The following is an 18,287-nucleotide window of genomic DNA, read 5'->3' on the forward strand; positions in this document are numbered from 1 at the left end:
AGAAGTCCTTTCTCATCCTCCACAAGTGTGCAGTGCTTAGCTTTTTCCCTAATAAAATTGGAACTTGAAGGGTCTTTTGGGCTCATCTATCCAAATCCTTCTTTTCAAGTAAAGGAAATTGAAGGCTGCTATGCCAATGATGTGCCCAAAGCCATATAGCCTGGATTGGCAGATCTGAACCTGGCATTTCAGTTTCTCATTCTAAACTTCATACCCTTTGCCCTGGTACAAAATGTTTCCCCCCAGAAAATCATGAATGTGAGAGGGTTCACCTTGCATCTTGCCTGCTCTTTGTAGACTCTCCTTCTTGGGAAGACATAACCACTAATGCTACCCACTATAGGGCTGCTAAGAGGCAGCTCTGGGGGCGTTTGTGGAGAGGCTGCAGGTGCTTGGTGAACACTGTGCATCCGTTGCACAGAAGTATGTGGCAGTGTCTGCCATCTGGGAAGCCGTGATGGACAATGAACTGCTTTTGAGGGAGGTGTTCAGCGTGACTCGTAGTCTTCCACTGGTTTTCTCTCTTTCATTTAAACGTATTAAAATCAGTAGGACAAGGCCTCTACCCGAGTCTTGTTTATACCACTGTAAATAGTTTATAGTAGTTTTATAACTGCAGTTCATGGTGGCGTTTTCACCCTCCTGGATACTTAGGGTCTGATGATCCTGTTCCTGTTGGCTGTTCACCCCTAGGCAGAAACAGAAAGCCAAATGCCAGACATTAGTCACTGTATGTTCACTCTCTGCTGTTTACATTTCCTTCCCTGACTTTCTGGTACATTTTCAACTTAACAAGAAGACTTTGTCCCTCAGTCTTGAGGGCTCTGAACTTTGCTCACTCTGTTCCCACCACTGTGGTCACCCCTGTTTCTATTACCAAGAGCCCCAACTCACTGGCCAGTTGAAGCCATAGAATCATCAAAGACACTTCCAGGAGTTTCTCCATTCTTCTTCCTTACTGGGATCACAGAAGACTCGGCTCTGGGGCCTGAAGTGCAGCCAGGATCCTCAAGCAAAAGAGTTAGCTTTTTTATGGGGTATATTTATCTATTCCCTCAGGAACCCAGAGTCTCACCGAGCCAATCAGAGGCAAGCCCAGTCCTTTGCTTTCAGTACCTACCGACTGATCTCAAAGGAACAGAGTCTGAGGAAGAGTACTGCCATCTTGTGGTAGCAACATCATCTTGCAATAGAATGTGCTCTGAAAACATAAAGAATGCCATTCAGAAAAAATTACAAAGCAATGATGCCCACCTTGCCAGCATGTCCTCATATCTTCCTCCCTCTGTGTGTGTGTGTGTTGTCTGAACCTAACCTCTCCTCGTAAGGACACCAGTCATATTGGATTAGGACCTGCTGTAACGATCCCACTTTAACTTAATTGCCTCTTTAACAAGGCTATCTCCAAATACAGTCAGTTTTTTTTCAATATATGAAGTTTATTGTCAAATTGGTTTCCATACAACACCCAGTGCTCATCCCAAAAGGTGCCCTCCTCAATACCCATCACCCACCCTCCCCTCCCTCCCACCCCCCATCAACCCTCAGTTTGTTCTCAATTTTTAACAGTCTCTTATGCTTTGGCTCTCTCCCACTCTAACCTCTTTTTTTTTTTTCCCTTCCCCTCCCCCATGGGTTTCTGTTAAGTTTCTCAGGATCCACATAAGAGTGAAAACATACGGTATCTGTCTTTCTCTGTATGGCTTATTTCACTTAGCATCACACTCTCCAGTTCCATCCACGTTGCTACAAAAGGCCATATTTCATTCTTTCTCATTGCCATGTAGTACTCCATTGTGTATATAAACCACAATTTCTTTATCCATTCATCAGTTGATGGACATTTTGGCTCTTTCCATAATTTGGCTATTGTTGAGAGTGCTGCTATAAACATTGGGGTACAAGTGCCCCTATGCATCAGTACTCCTGTATCCCTTGGGTAAATTCCTAGCAGTGCTATTGCTGGGTCATAGGGTAGGTCTATTTTTAATTTTCTGAGGAACCTCCACACTGTTTTCCAGAGTGGCTGCACCAATTTGCATTCCCACCAACAGTGCAAGAGGGTTCCCGTTTCTCTACATCCTCTCCAGCATCTATAGTCTCCTGATTTGTTCATTTTGGCCACTCTGACTGGCGTGAGGTGATATCTGAGTGTGGTTTTGATTCAAATACAGTCACATTTTGAGGTACTGGGGATTAGAGCTTCAACATGCAAATTGGGGTGGGGAGACCATTCATCTCATAACAATGAATATCTGATATTTCTGTTTCTATGGCAAGAGGCGGTAGTGTACAAGAAGAGAACAAACTTGGCAGTCAGGCCATTGAGGTCAAATTTAGATCTGCCCATTCAGTAGCTGTTTATATCATGTGTGTCTATATTCTCCTGACTATAAAATATAACTATGGATGGTGAGTAATAATACTACCTTTTTAGAGTTTTGAAAATTCTTGATGAGATAATAAAATGCTCTTTAGAGCACAGCCTGATGCTTACTGAGGACTAAAAAATTATTGTTGTTACAAGAAAATGGGTCCTCATGCTGAGCAGTCAAAAGGAATGGGAGAGTGTTAGATAAATGTTTTCAAGGATGGACTTTAAGATCTTTTGTGTGTGAGATAGAGACAGGGGGAAGAGGGGAAAGAAAAAATATAAAGAAGGAAGGGAAGAAAGGAAGAAAGGAAGAGGTTGTGGGCTGGAAAATGGGGAGTGCTAGGAGGTACTTCTAGAAGGTTTGTGTTGGGTGACTACCCTCTTTGTCACTATGAGGTAAAGAAATATTAAAGCTTTTGAGCAAGGAACTGATGTTATTTAAGAAGTTTACATATTAGTCTGTCTTCTCTCTGCTACATAGTTTTGAAAGAATTTGTGAGGAAATTTTTGACTAGTGGTTAAAAAGATGACCCCTGGATCTAAGAAATTAAGGGACTTATCCACTGCCTCACAAGAGTCTAGTTCTCTTATTATTTGTATCTATTTGGCTGTATACATAAAAAGTCTATGGAGAAGCAGAAAAAGGGAACAGAGACATCACTGTCCTCTGGGGAGAACTGTGAGGTTAGTTAGTGATAGGGAAACATTTCATTGTAAGTGTTAATGGAAAACTACAGCAACAAATGAAAAGGAAGGATTGTTGAGGACTCAGACCCTTTGAGAATGAAGGTTTGGGTCACTCCACAAGGAAAATAACCACAAACCAGCAACATTATGTCTGAGGCCAGGAGAAATATAAAATGGGTAGTAACATGGGGCATCTGGGTGGTTCAGTCAGTTAAGTGTCTGACTCTTGATTTCAGTTCGGGTCGTGATCTCATGATTCGTGAGTTTGAGCCTGGCATTGAGCTCTGCGCTGACAGTGCAGAGCCTGCTTGGGATTCTCTCACCATCTCTCTTTGCCCCTCCCCTGCTCGCTTTCTCTCTCTCTCTCTCAAACTAAATAAATAAACATTTAAAAAATGGGTAGTAACAAAAAAGAGTTGTCTGTGTCAGCTGTGGCCTCATGAACAAATCTGGAATCAAACAATGTAGTAGCTTTCTATATGTTCTCTTTGTTCTTTATACATGTGTGTCCTTTTGTATATGCTGCCATTTCTTTTTCTCTCTTCTCATCATTATTTCATATATATAAATTGTCAAATGTTAACTTTATGATTTAGTCTGTATATAACAGCATATTCAGTGGCATTTCCTCTGAATTTTAGAAATGATTAATGTAGCAAGAGATATATAGTAAGTATAGGTCTCCTCATTTTGGGGAAAGGGTAAGAAATTCTCTTGTTCAAGGACAGCTTTAGCTTGTTAGATGGAAATATAGTCATTTCGTTGTTGGAAGTTCAAATGTGTGTGCAGAGGTACGTATGAAAGATCAGTAACCAGAGGGATAAAGTGTGTCAATTATCAACTTATTGCCTTTCTCTCTTATTGCCAAATTCCCCTTCAGTGCCCCAATTGTAATACTGGCCCCAGATCCTGTGACCTTCTCTCCTTCACCTGCTGGCATGATATCAAGCTACATCAAGCCCCCCGGAAGGGCCCTGCAGGAGGAAGAAGCTTCTCTTCTTGGTGCTGGTATGTCTTCACATTTCTTGTTCCTGCAGTTCTTGGCCAGCCTGTGGGACACCCAGCGACATTCACCTGCAGCAAGGTTCAGCCACAGCCCCCATTGGGCTTTCTGGCAAGTTTCACGAGTGCCCCAAGCAAATTCAGCAGCCAGCTTCCTATAAATTTTGTTGGGACCCTGGTCGGTGTTTTCCTGCTTGCCAGCCTTTTTCTCTGGCACCTTAGCAAAATTCTCCACCATCCAGCAGGCTACAGCCATGCATTCCCCAATGAGACATGAATTCCTGGGGAGTATGTATTACAATATGTCACTTACTTGGGAACTCTGGCTTAGTCCTAAGATAAGAACTTCCCTCTACATATCTTATTTCTATGTTCTTTAGAGTTCTTTTTATTCATTGGTAGTTCATTCTCTATTATCAATTGATAAATATTTGTATTAAATTTTCCTTGTTCAGATTACTGTGGGTGTTTTTCCTTCTGATTAGACCCTGGTTGAGATAGTAGGAGTCCGTGAAGTGCATGAGAGGAAAGGCGTTATGTAGTAGGGTCAGCAATCACAAGTCATGAAATGATATAGTTACTTTTAAAGAGCTGTGCTTAGGTACATGGTGATGAACACATGTGGATGGAATGGGGCAGCAGAGAAGAGGTGAAACCTAACCACTGGAGAGTGGATGTAGACCAAGAAAAAAATGTTTTTTTATGCTCTGTTACATAATCTTTATTTCAAAAGTATTTTTTCCAGGTACTACTAGACAGAATAAATACACTTACATCTTTAAAACTAATTAGAGTAGGTAATGGGAATTTCCTTGGACAAATTTTTGAGGTTAATCTATAGCTAACTGACAACTGATGATATTATATCTAAGAGGTAAACTCAATGTCAATGTCCAGAGAGAGAACGCCCCCCTATGGTGATATAGAGAACTTACACAGAAATATTTTCTGTAACTCCTAAAGGGTTTGTGCTCTGCTTCTGTTATGAAACCAGTTACTGTGTCACCCAGAACACAGTAATACATGGCTGAGTCTTCCTCTTGAGCTGATGGTTTCTTCAGATGGAAAGACATCTCACCCTGGTTGAGACTGGCCGTGAAACCTTTGACACTCCCGCCTGAGATGTGTTTCAGGAGTAACTGGAGGCCTTGTTTGGGGTACTGGACATACCAGAATAGCACAGGACTCCCAGAATATGAATAATTGCACTTGACCTGCACCGGGTCCCCTTTGAAGACAGAGAGGTGGTCCTCAGGCTGGGTCACTGTCTGGGCTCTTGTTCCTCCTGTAACACCAATTCAGGATCAGAGAGAGTCTTGTAGACTGAGGAGAATATTTCTTTCAACTGATTCGAAATCAGAAGACTACAGAAAGAGAATAAAAAGGGACTGTACTCACTGAGTATGAATATCGTCACAAATATAGAGAGAAGGATGGCCATCATGTCTGAGCTGTCGAGAAACAGGAGGCTCTTTTCTGGAAACAATTCCGCTACACGGACGTTGACAGAACTGTGAGTTTACCAGTGTGTAAAGCAAAAGCTCTTCCTCAAAGAGCTGGTTGCTTTCTGGCTTTCTACCAAGTTCAATTTATGTAACATCTTCCTCTAGCGGCCAAATTGGATACAACAGGTAATCTCGGTCTTCAGGAAGCCTTGAAATTCTAAAACAGAATGAAGAGGGATTTTCCTCCACAGTTAATAAGACAAAGTATAATGCTATGTTAATTGAAAAAGCATGTTACTATAAAAGTCCAGATAGAGAGATCAATGGAATGGAATAGAAAGTTCAAACGTACAAATTACTTATGGAAGTTTAGTTATAATAAAAATGAGGAAAAGATAAATTAAAAAATTAAATGTGCCTTCAGAAATGGAGAGTGATTTAGAAATTAATAAATAAATATGGATGTCTACTTTAATGTCTGTTACAAAATAAATTCCAAGTGAAATAATATTCAATATTTTAAAATAAAAGATAAGTTATTTTGTACAAATTTAGGATGATCATAGATTGTTTAAGCGTGACAGTCAGAAAGCATAAGAGATAAATTACATTTCATAGAAATTTAAACTTCTCTACAAGTATGCTAATGAAATGTTTAAACATTACCAGATCAAGTTATTTTCCATCCGGCATCATTGATTCTGACCTTCTCCAGACCACAAAATGGCCCTTTAGAATTTTAGTTCTACAAGTTTTTTTTTTTTTTTTTTAACTGGCCGTTAACAAAGGAAAAACCATTTGGCCTAGAAAGAAGGCAATTCTAGAAAGATGGTAGATTGCAAATGTCCTTGTTCGCCTGTGCTTAGACAAGGAGCCTCTGTGGTGGCCAGGCAGGCTACACCAAGAGAGCTCAAGCGAGCAACCCTATTTGGGGTCACATATAAATCTGGAATCAGGTATCAGGGAACTCCAGGATGAAGAGCAGAAAACTATGGGTTAAGAGAGGTTGACCTACAGAGATCAGTAGACCTCTAAGAAGGAAACTATTCTCTTAAAGCCTTTCCTTTAGAGCCCAAATAGCTGAAAAGAAAGTAACAGGTAGGCTGACTCCCATCTGTCCTTAATGGAGAGGAGTACAAGGAGATCAGAGAGAAAAAAGTTTTTTTCCTTTTAGTTTTTCAGCAGGGTATTGACATTACTGCTGTATCAGTGCCTTGCCATCTGCTACATTGCTGACCATCGGCACAGAAACATCTAGGCTCTTCATTCTCATAGGATTGCCTCCACATATACTGCCCCAGTAACCAGACATGTCAAGAGGGGAGTAAAGAAAGGGAAAGGAAACCTCAGAGAGAAATTAAGGCCTCATCTGGGTCCAGTATAGCCTGAAAAAATTATCAGGGTCAGTGACCCAGTTTCCTTAGCCAACAGTCAGGACGTGTAGTTTGAAAAGTGATTGAGAATTCACTTATAAGAGAGCTCTATCAAAGAAAGGATACACCATTGAATGCATTGTTTATTTATTCAATCCCTGTAAAGGAGTAAATATAATTAAATGTAATTAGGAGAATTCTGTAAGTCTCAGACTTGTGGTCATGATGAACAAATACAATGTCTCCAACAAGACTTGGGTTGATGGAAAGAAACAGAACGTGTATATCATGGCCACCCTGACCTTGTTTCTATCTCCCTTCTTCTCCTATCCAATGCTTTCCCCATATACTTGCAGGAACACCTGGCTGATCTCTGTGACTATGAAGTATAGGCCACATTTTGAAATTCAAATAACGATGTCCAATTTCTTTCTCCCCAGTCTCTCTTCTCTTCACTCCCTTTTCCCCTCTCTACCTATGTTCATTACGTTTCTACCATTTCACCTTCTCATCTCCTTTTTCCCTGTTTTTCTAATCTCAGAAGAGATATAATGGAAGGTAGAAATCATTAGAATAATTTTGAAGTGAAAGTAAAGGTTCATACTTTAGCATTTTTAATCATAAACACCAAAACTGTAGATAGGCAATGCAGAGGTTTTCTCCTGGAGCTTCCAGCTTTCCCATTGCTCTAGCTGATGCTCATTTCTGCTTGCGAGTCATTTCTGTCACACTCCTCACAGCAGCTCTCCCTGTTCTTATAGGATATGACTCATCCAGATGCTCCCCTAACTGCTGCTAGCCCTCATTCAAATTTTCACTAACTTTCAGCAGTGGAGAAAGAGTTGCTCGCTTAGAGCAAAGCCTAGAGTACCCCCTACTGGTCGAAAACCATCACACCAACCAGCTCATCCACAGTCACCAGAACCCCAGAGCCCTCATTCCATTCTTTCCTGACGACCATCCACAGATTAGCAGGAGCAAAAGAACTGCCAGGTTTGGATGAGGATTTTTTTAAGTAAACTGGTTTCTTTGTCAAAATGTCATTTAATGAAGGTTACTATCTTAAAATATTTTGTCAAATTGTGCCAAACCTTTGTGCCAAAGTTTGTATGTAATTTCTCCAATCTATTTCAGAGGAAGTCCACAGCAATTTATTGAAGGTCTTCTATAATAAACTAGATCTTGTGCTAAGTCTTAGGAAATTAAAAAAATGAATAAAACATTTTCACTACTCAGAAGACATTGTGGTACAGCAGGAAAGACAAACATGAAAGAGTGAGTATTCATATCCAAATAGCATCACAAAAAAAGTACAAAGTGAACCCAAAAATAAGGAGATATTTCTTGTAACAGAAGACAGTTAGACAAAGATTTAATAAGAACATGATTATTTTGTCCTTTTCCCAGAAAAGATAGAAAGAAATGTTTTCAAGAGATGAAGTAGAGATATTACCTTGGAAGTAGAATAGAGATACCTCCCAGATGAAAATAAAAGAGGGGAGAGATGGAGCACCTGGCTGGTTGGGTTGGTGGAGCATGTGACTCTTAATCTCAGGGTTGTATGTTTGAACCCCATGTTGGGTGTAGAGGTTACTTAGAAATAAAATCTTGGGGTGGCTGGGTGGCTCAGTCATTTGGGCATACATAGAATTCAGTCGCGGCTCAGGTCATGATCTCACGGTTCGTGAGTTCGAGCCCCGCATCAGACTCTGTGCTGACAGCTCAGAGCCCAGAGCCTGCTTGAGATTCTGTGTCTCCCCATCTCTCTGCCCCTCCCCCGCTTTCACTCTGTCTCTCTAAGAAATAAAATGAAAACATAAAAAAAAAAAATTAAAAAAAAAAGAATGACCTAAAATAGGTTCACTGGTTCTGTGTAACACAGATTGGAAATCTAGATATCATGATGTCTAATTTACTATAAAATATCTCAGTGTTATAAAATATCTCGGATATTATATATGTGCTAGAAGTTAAGCTTCAAATCCATGTTGAGACTCTATAGTGCATTGATTAAGAGCCTATGCTGTACATTTGCCCTAGTTGAGAATATATGTGGCACAGCTTGTCAGCTAACATTATAACCAAGTACAGTAAAAACTTGGATTGCAAGTCACTTGTTCTGTGCGTGTTCTGCAAGACGAGCAAACATTTCTAATAAGTTTTAACTTTATAAGTAAATGATGTCTTGCAATATGAGTAGTATGTGACACCAAACGTCACATGATCACAACTGAGCCAATGGTTCTCTCTCTCTCTCTTGCTCTCGCTCTCTCTCTCTCTCTCTCTCTCTCTCGCCGCAGGATTCTGGGTCATCATCTCCCATGCTCGGATGCTCGGTCTCAGGCTGTGATGTTTGGCAGAAATCAGTGATTTTTCAGAAGGTTGGAAGGTGCCCACAACTGGTGTATTTTTGTTGTTGTTGTTACTTCAAAGCACCTATGGGCAGTAGGAAAAGTAGCACTTTTCCATACAAGAGTGAGCTTAGGAATGCTGCACTTCATTCTAGGTCAGGCTGCCTGCAGATAGAGACCCTTTCCTCTGCTGCCTCATTGCTAGTTACATCAAACACAGTATATGACAAGAGTTTAATAATTAGTACTGTGGTCGCCATCCGTGCGATGGTATACAATGACCCCCATGCAGAAAAAGGTTGAAAAGAAAGGCAGTAAGAAGAAGGAGATGATTACACTGGAAGTTACGAAGGAAATCACCAAGAAGTATAAATGAGGTATGCAAGTGGCCAAAATTGCAAGATTTTATAAGAAGTCTTCTTTTTGCATCTCATGTGGAGGAGAAGGAGAAAAAGGCAGAGGAATCCCTCACTTCAAATGAGATTAGGGAGATGTGTAAAAAGTTGGAAACAGTGCAAAATTTTGTAGAAAATCGCCACCTGAATAAGACTATTGCAGTGCGAGCAGTCTGTTTAACGATGATGCAATGTCACATTTCTGTGAAGTCCTCAAAAGGAGGCAAAAGCAAGTGTCGTTGGATAGGTTCCTTGTTAAATTTGCAAGAAAAGAAAAAGATTCCACTGAGCCAATAGATAGCAGTGATTCCGTTAGTGATAGTGCAAATCATCCTACACACTAACCCTCCTCTCTCTGGTCTCCCTCACACCAGCCACGAAGGTTTTCAAAGGTAAGTGCTGGTTAGTTTGTTTATTTTTCTTTAAATTTTGAATTTTCTTTATTATTTTGTATTATATTACAGTATTGTGTTCATTTTTATATGATATTTTTGGGTTGTGGAACAAATCATCTGAGTTTCCATTATTTCTTATGGGGAAATTCGCTTTGATATACAAGTGTTTTGGATTACAAGCATGTTTCCAGAACAAATTATCCTCACAAACCAAGGTTTTACTATACTTCAGCTTTCCACATGTAGATCAACACCTGAGGCAATGTTAGCTAGAAATGATTTGTTTAAATAAAAAAGGCTCTTGCCTTTTTCACTTCAGAACTCTGGCACTTTATGATGTACTCTGAGTGAGAGCGGAGTAGGGAATGAGTGGGAGGCGTCCCTCCTGGAGAAATTCATCAGAAGACTTCCATCTGGAACAAAGTCTATCTGAATGTGGCACAGCATTGCTGTTGAAGCAACGATTCAGGCGGCAAGCACTCCCCAGAGCCCAGCCTGTTCTGCAGTACTTGCCCTCACAGAAAAACAGACTTCCCTGAAGACTCTCTCTTGGGTTCTTGAGTCATGAAAAGTCCCAAGGTTTGTGTTCAGCTCCCCCTGTGGACCCAGGCACCGTGTCGTTCACAGAGCAGAAGTACTTGGCCGCGTCACTACCAAGGGCTGGGGATTTCCTCAGGTGGAAAGAGGTTTCACTCTTCTTAAATTCAGCCTCGAAACCATTGATGCCTTTAACCAGGGTGTCCCCTGATATGTACTTGAGGAGAAGCTGGAGTCCTTGGTTGGGGTACTGCATGTACCAGAAGACATAAGTCGTTGCACTAGAGGAATAGTTGCACTTCAGCTCCAGACGGGCTCCTTCAGAGACCAACACCTGGGCATCAGGCTGAGTCACTGACTGGGCTCCCATTCCTCCTGAAACATCAATGCTGAGTCAGTGACACCAGGACAGACCTACCTATTAAGAGAAGATGTCTTCATTCTGCATCCCGTCACTTTTGTGCAAAGAAGGAAAGGGAATGTTACTCACTTGGGGCAAAAATCACATCAAGCCCTGAGATGGGCAGGAGGAGCATGGCTGAGCAGTGGAGACACTGTGGGGCTTTCAGAGCAAGAGGAGTGGGGAGGTTGGGCCGTACAGGTCCCTTGCTTTGACAAGTTTCAAAAACTGTTAGAAGGAGTCTTCCTCCCTTTTTTTCCCCCTAGCCTCTTGTCACAGTCTCCTCTTTGCACAGACATCAGTGAGGGTCCATTGGCCAGCTGCAAGGAGGAGGGGCTGAGTAGCTGGTGAGGACCTACAACCACAACAAGTGCCTCATTTGTGTGACATCACCCACTGCCTCCAGGGGCAGGACCAAAAGTCCGAGAGAGCTAGCTGTCTTCTGTTCTCATCTCAGAGACATGACCACCAAAACTTCAAAAGAAAACGTTTCTTCCTCCCTGAATCTGTGATGATGTTACCTTCTGAGGTACATGGTGTTAATCTTAAGGGAGAAATGGGAGCTTTGTTAAAATAGAAGAGTCATTTCCTTCACTGAGAAATTAGTCATAGAAGACAATATTTTAGACTTTGGAATACAATCAAGAGACTTTACGTTACTTTTTAAAGCCATTCATTAGGCGGAAAGACTAAAATCAATTGTGTCAGCTGAGCTGAGCTTCATATGGCCTCGTGCTGCTGGCTGTGAGCATCAGGGTGGGGGAAAGAGATGATTCCTTTATTTGGTACTGAAAGGAAAAAAAAAATTAGACCAGAGACTTATAGGTAAAATCATCCTGGAACCGGTGGCATTATCTAATCAAGGCCAACTAGTAAAGGCGATAATTTTCTTTGTCAAGGAGAAAGTCTGAAGAAGACTCCTTGGTGAATACGTTTGATATTTGTTTAGGCTATAAGAAAATAGCTAGGGCACCACATTATTTAAGCGGAGAAAGTGAGAGTTCTGTTCCAATTGTCAATGGTCAGAATAGACTGACATAGTATGCCAAATTAAGGCTACCTCACCCTGGAAAGAACATTAACAAAGGAGCATTTGCAGAGAAGTGAGCAGAATTATAAATGTAAGGAAAATATGACATATAAGTAAGTGATTCTGGAAGGAATTAAAGAGAGAGGGGAAAAAGTGAATCCATTTGAACTCAATAAAGCTGGATGGAGTGCAGCCAGCAGACTGGAAACGAGAGGAACGTCCTGCAGGGAAGGAGCGTATAGAAGCCATGGAAGTAAAGTGTCAGGAACACTCGCCATAGCAAAGCAACACAGTCCCACACAGCTGGGACAGGACCTATCAAACAGGGGAAGTGTGTTCTATGCTCTAATAGTAAGACGAGACTCTGAAAGGAGAAGACTTCCCTACTCAACTTATTTTAGACCACTGAAACTTTAAAACTGAAGAAACTAGGGAGACACATCTCAGGTGAAATGAGAATCTGGTCAACAGAGCCCTTTTCAGAATGTCAGAAGGACAACTCACTCCTTTCTGAATACTCTGTTGACCTGCACCAGCCTGAAATCAGAAGCCTCTGTCTTCTGATTTACTTCTTGACCCTGCCTATAGATTTCTTTCACACATGAGACCAAATCACATTGAAATTTTAAATCTGGCTGGGGTGTGCTTCTGATTCGAAATATCTGATAACTGTATATACTCTCCTCCCTTCTCCCCCAAATTGCCACTGAAATGAATTTAGAAACAAACAGGATGAACTTAGATCCATAATGGGAAAATAAGAAAAAGACAAAAGCTGTCAATAATCCCATAAGAGGGAAAATAGATGTAATCACAGTGATGAGGGAGGCAGACAGGAGAAAAGAACACCCCAGAATGAACCATGAGAAGATGTCAGCAGAAATGTGAGTGAAGGAAATTTACTTCTGGGGCGCCTGGGTGGCTCAGTCGATTAAGTGTCCGACTTGGGCTCAGGTCATGATCTCGCGGTTCATGAGTTCGAGCCCCGCATCAGGCTCTGTGCTGATAGCTCAGAGACTGGAGCCTGCTTCGGATTCTGTGTCTCCCTCTATCTGCCCCTCCTCCTCTCTCTCTCTCTCTGTGCCTCTCAAAAATAAATAAACATTAAAAAAAAATTTTTTTTGAAAAGGAAATTTACTTCTTAGGACCCTGAAGATGCTCTGAGCTGAAAAAGAGCATGATGGGGGCAGGAGGGACAGAACACAGGGGACAAAGTTAATGTCCCCTGAAGGTCACTGAAAGTCAATGTGTGGATTAGCTATGTTCGTCTCCCTCTATATGCTCTATCCAGCTACTGCGTTTACATGTGAGAAGCATAGTAACATACACATACATAATAATTATATATTATATGTAGTAATAATCATATATATTATGATTAGTAATATATCTAGTAATATATATTACTATGTTTCTGACACATAAATATATATATATTATATATAACATATTATATATATAATCTCATTTAATCCTGAAATATGTATGGTAGAAATATATGTAATATGGGCCTAAGATCAAATGGCCCATTGATAACATAAAAGGTACTCAAACTGACACCACAGAGCAAGTTCTTTCCAGGGCGCCATGACATCAGAAGGCACGTGATACAGGCGAAACTAGAATTCGAATATCTTGATTCCAACACAACTTCCTGCTCTTTCTCAGTGCTCTTCAAATCTGTCTTCCATGACTCAGAAATATTTGTGATGAGTCTTCAGTCCAAAGATTGAGAAGTTGAAACAAATTCTGACTCTGTTGCATCCTCTTAGCCAGTGAGTATGTGAACAGCAATCTTAAGTGGCCATTTCTGGGTCTTCCCACCTTTTGGACTACATAAACAATGCCCTGTCTAAAAGATCACATCTTCAGCTTTATGATAAATGTGACTTTTACACTTTTCCCCTGTAATTGTAACATCTGTCACAAAGCCTTATTTCTATCAGGCCATAGATTTTTTCCTGGACTTGGACATAAGTTGTAGGACAATTCCAAAGTGCCAAGGAGTCAGGGGAGGGAGGTCTTCATATGATTTTTGGTGTTATCAACTTTCCTCCCAACATGTTCTAAGACATCTTCAATACCATATTATTTGTTTTTTTAATGTTTATTTTATTTTTGAGAGGAGGGGGAAGGAACAGACAGAGAAGGAGACACAGAATCCGAAGCAGGCTCCAGGCTCTGAGCTGTCAGTACAGAGCCTGATGCGGGGCTCGAACTCATGAACCGTGAGATCATGACCTGAGCCCAAGTCGGACACTTAATCAACTGAGCCACCCAGGTGTCCCCTTCAATACCATATATTTTTGATAATTAATCCATGCAGGCCTTTAATCACCATAACAAAACTCCTCAGTGTCTAGAATCCTTTTAGGTACTTGCTCAGAGATCCTTCTCATGAAATCTGAAGCCATTCTGGGCTTCCTTGTCCTGCCTGTGTGTCTGGGACATTCTATGGTTATGGCTAATGCTCTTAATTCCCATTTGCATCTAGACAGCAAACAGAATTTCTTTACCCTGCAGCCTAGGCTCTACATCAGGCATTGCTGGGGCCCTAGCGGGTTTGGGTACAGACAGCAGGTGCCAGGGGAGCACTGTGTGCTCACTGCACAGAAGTAGGTAGCTGAGTCGCTGAGCTGGGAATCTCTGATGAACAGGGAGAGATATCGGCTTGCTTTATTGAGCAGCCCTGTAAATCTTCCTTCTTCTTTTTCACCATTGGAGTACATGTGCATCAGAAACTCGGGGCCCTTCCCAGAATACTGTCTGTACCACACGAAGTACTGGGAAGCACTGTCACTGTAACTGCAGTTGAGAAAGGCAGTGAGTCCCTCCAGAACAGTCAGAGGTACAGGACTCTGCTTCACTTCATTCTGGTGACTTCTCCTCATCCCTGTGCAAAAAGACAGCAGTCAGTCAAAGAAGACCCATTGGGTAGTGGATGCTTAGTCTTCAGAATTTAAATGATTTTTCACAGGCCCTCCACCTCTACCCTCCCTGAGGTAGAAACATTCATGTTTCTACCTACAGGCCCAGAATACATGATAACTCCAAATATTGTACTTTATATTCCCATAGAGATGCCCAAAACTCACAGGTTAACTGAAGCCACAGGATCACTAGGAAAACTCTTGAGCCCTCCATTATTCTTTCTTCCCCTGGTTCACTGAGGACTCAAATTTTAAGCCCTAAAAAAAAAAAAATGAGTCTAACTTAGACATTTCTAGTTGTTCTGCTTTAGGAATCATAGAAGAAATTCATTCTACCAATTGGAAGAAAAGAGTCTTTTTCACCGCCCCTGCTACACCACCAAGCCCCACCTCTTGTCTCCTTCTGTCTGTCTCTCTCTCTCTCTCTCTCTCTCTCATACACAGACACACACACACACACACACACACACGAAAACTTGAGAGCTTTCCTCAGTCCCTGAGAAAACACTGCCATCTTGTGGACTCATGATAGTGATCCAAAAGATGTCCAAAATATAGACCCTTGTTCTATGAACTGGTAACCGTAAAAATCTGCCACTGTAATAAAGTTAAAAATTTAAGAATCATATGGCCCAAGTCAGCGTGCATGGGGAGAGGGAGATGTGTATGTGTACGTGTTTTACATCAAATGGCAACAGTTGTCTGAGCAAAGGCACTTACAGAAAACAACCACCTTCCTGCACTGAAAAAGCAGTCACAGAGTATTCTGTTTTAGAAGTCAGGTGAGGTTCTTGTGGATTCAAGGAGAGTTTCAAATGGTGTAGCTCTTCTCCACATCAGGCCAGACACTGCCTATCTCATTCCCTCACCTCCAATTTTGAAAGAAATTGATTCTAACTCAAAAGAATCCTTTCGAGGCCGAACAGCCTAAAATCTGACCAAATAAACACGTTTCCAGCTCAAAACTGGGGCAATATTTTTTAACAAGGCCGAGGGCTAGAGAAACTAGGGATTCTTCACGCCGTTTTTGCACCAGTGCACGTGTGTGTCAAAACAGTGCTTATTTAGGCTATCACCACTACTGCTACAACAACAAAAGGGATGGGGCCGCCTTCAGTATCTAGACTGTGAATAACATCTAGTGTGTACCTACCCTTTTGTCTAATTTCTCTTATTCCCTTTTCTTGCAGAAAGCCCCAGGATCTAGTGATTAATCTCCACAAGTTATGGATCTGCTCTTGCTCTCTCTGTCTCTCCATCCTACCCTCGCCAGCAAAACCACATTTATCAGAGGGCAGGCTATGCCAGAAGCTTAATTGGGGCTATAGAGAAACGAGCACAGACAACAGCTGTCCCTTCTGCCTCGTATCCTTGCAGAAGCTGGTGGCTAGGGGTCCGCAGTGCAGGGGCCCTTTTCTGTTCAAGAGCCATGTAATCAATACCCAGCCAAGAGGCACTGGTCAGTCCCTTCCCATTCCCACTGCCAACTGTGTAGGAAACAGAGAGAGAAGGACGATGCTAATATTAAAAACCCTTTTGGGGCACCTGCGTGGCTTAGTCGGTTAAGCGTCTGACTCTTGGTTTGGGGTCAGGTCATAAGTTCACAGTTTTGTGAGTTTGAGCCCCACATTTCTCTCTCTCCCTCTCCCTCTGCCCCTCTCCCACTCGCACTGTCCCTGTCTCTCTCAAAATAAATAAACTTTATAAAGAATAGAATAAAATCCCTTTCTCTAAGAGCACATTACATTCAACAGAAACCACACAGCCATTTCTCAGTAAAGGTAAAACCCAAAGGGGAGAGCGCCTGAGTGACTTAGTCAGTTAAGCGTCCAACTCTTGATTTCAGCTCAGGTCATGATCTCATGGTTCGTGGGTTTGAACCCCACATCGAGCTCCATGCTGACAGTGCTGAGCCTGCTTAGGATTCTCTCTTTGCTTTGCTCTCTGCCATTCTGCTGCTCTCTCTCTTCCTCTCAAAATAAATAAACATTAAAAAAAATGTGACAGCAGCATAAAATGGCAAGCACCAGTCTTAGGAAATTTATGAACACCAAATTTAAAGCCTCAAAAAATAGAACGTAGGCCTAAGGTACAGTCTTTATAAGAAGGACCCTGCCCTGGGGCACCTGGGTGGCTCGGTTGGTTAAGCACCGACTTCATCTCAGGTCATGATCTCTCAGCCCGTGAGTTCAAGCATCAGGTTCTGTACTAACAGCTCAGAGCCTGGAGCCTGCTTTGGATTCTGTGTGTCTCTCTCTCTCCCACTTGCATTCTGTCTCTCTCTCTCAAAAATAAATAACAAAACATAAAAAAAAAAAAAAAAAAAGGAAAGACCCTGCCTTTTTTAAAGATTTGTAACAAAAATTAATATAACTGGTTAACAGACCTAATACTGTGGTGGATACAAAGTCATGTCAGTGCTGGCAAAATGACAGAATCCATACAGCCGCAGTGCTGTCCTGTCTGCAAAGCTTCCGTGCCTAATGATGTCTAAAGAAAAATGGAACTCCTTCAGATGATTGAAGGACAATGTTAAGGTGATCAATCAAAAAGAAAATCCACAGTCCCTTCCCTCATTTGATTTAAGTAGTCTTCATTTTTTACAGCAGTACATTTTTTAGATATGTCTTGTGAACCTAAAGTACTGCAAAGCAGGCTCCCATTCAAAGGAAATTTATCTCCTGATATTGCAGATGCTAGTAATTTTGTGTCCATTTGAAATATATGAGCTCTACTATTAAAAACAACAATAAAGGAGATCTTTATATATGTGGAAACACACACATCTTTACCCATTGTGTTCTCATTAGCATAACTGTGCTGTTTATGCATTTGATTTTTAAATCATATAGGAAACAAGAGGAGATACAAACAAAAAATACTGGCTTTATATTTGTTTATGTAGTTGCCTTTACCAGGGTTCATTTTTTTGGGGGGAGGGGGGGTATGGCTCCAAGTTACTGTCTAGTGCCATTTCATTTCAGACTGAAGGGCTCCCTTTAGAATTTCTTGTAGGGTATTGGGGTGCCTGGGTGCTCAGTCAGTTGAGCATCTGACTTTGGCTCAGGTCATGATCTCTTGGTTTGTGAGTTCGAGCCCCGTGTCGGACTCTGTGCTGACAGCTCAGAGCCTGGAGCCTGCTTCAGATTCTGTGCCTCCTCCTCTCTGTCCCTCCCATGCTCATGCTCCAGAGTCTCTCTCTGTCTTTCAATAATAAATAAATGTTAAAAAATTAAAAAAAAAAAAAGAATTTCTTGTAGGGCAGACCTGCAAGTGATGAACACCTCAGCTTTTGTTCATCTGGGGATGTCTTAATTTCTCCTTTATTTTTGAAAGGTAGTTTTTTGCCCTGTGCGAAATTGTGGGGT

The 18,287-nt window shown here is 41.5% G+C and overlaps 3 gene segments (V, D, J or C); all 3 read right to left on the reverse strand.

Annotated features, from left to right (window-relative positions):
• Nucleotides 1-220: 220 nt before the first annotated feature.
• On the reverse strand, nucleotides 221-1,019 carry LOC125908820 (T cell receptor alpha variable 17-like). The segment is given in 2 exon segments: nucleotides 221-689; nucleotides 895-1,019. Coding segments are annotated over 2 exon segments (393 nt in total).
• A 9,565-nt stretch (nucleotides 1,020-10,584) lies between these two features.
• Nucleotides 10,585-12,267, reverse strand: LOC125910339 (T cell receptor alpha variable 8-4-like). The segment is given in 3 exon segments: nucleotides 10,585-10,934; nucleotides 11,050-11,115; nucleotides 12,174-12,267. Coding segments are annotated over 3 exon segments (510 nt in total).
• A 2,253-nt stretch (nucleotides 12,268-14,520) lies between these two features.
• Nucleotides 14,521-15,309, reverse strand: LOC125910340 (T cell receptor alpha variable 12-2-like). The segment is given in 2 exon segments: nucleotides 14,521-14,882; nucleotides 15,085-15,309. Coding segments are annotated over 2 exon segments (411 nt in total).
• Between the last annotated feature and the right edge of the window lie 2,978 nt (nucleotides 15,310-18,287).

This window comes from Panthera uncia (genome assembly GCF_023721935.1).
Source record: "Panthera uncia isolate 11264 chromosome B3 unlocalized genomic scaffold, Puncia_PCG_1.0 HiC_scaffold_1, whole genome shotgun sequence".
Taxonomy (NCBI): domain Eukaryota; kingdom Metazoa; phylum Chordata; class Mammalia; order Carnivora; family Felidae; genus Panthera; species Panthera uncia.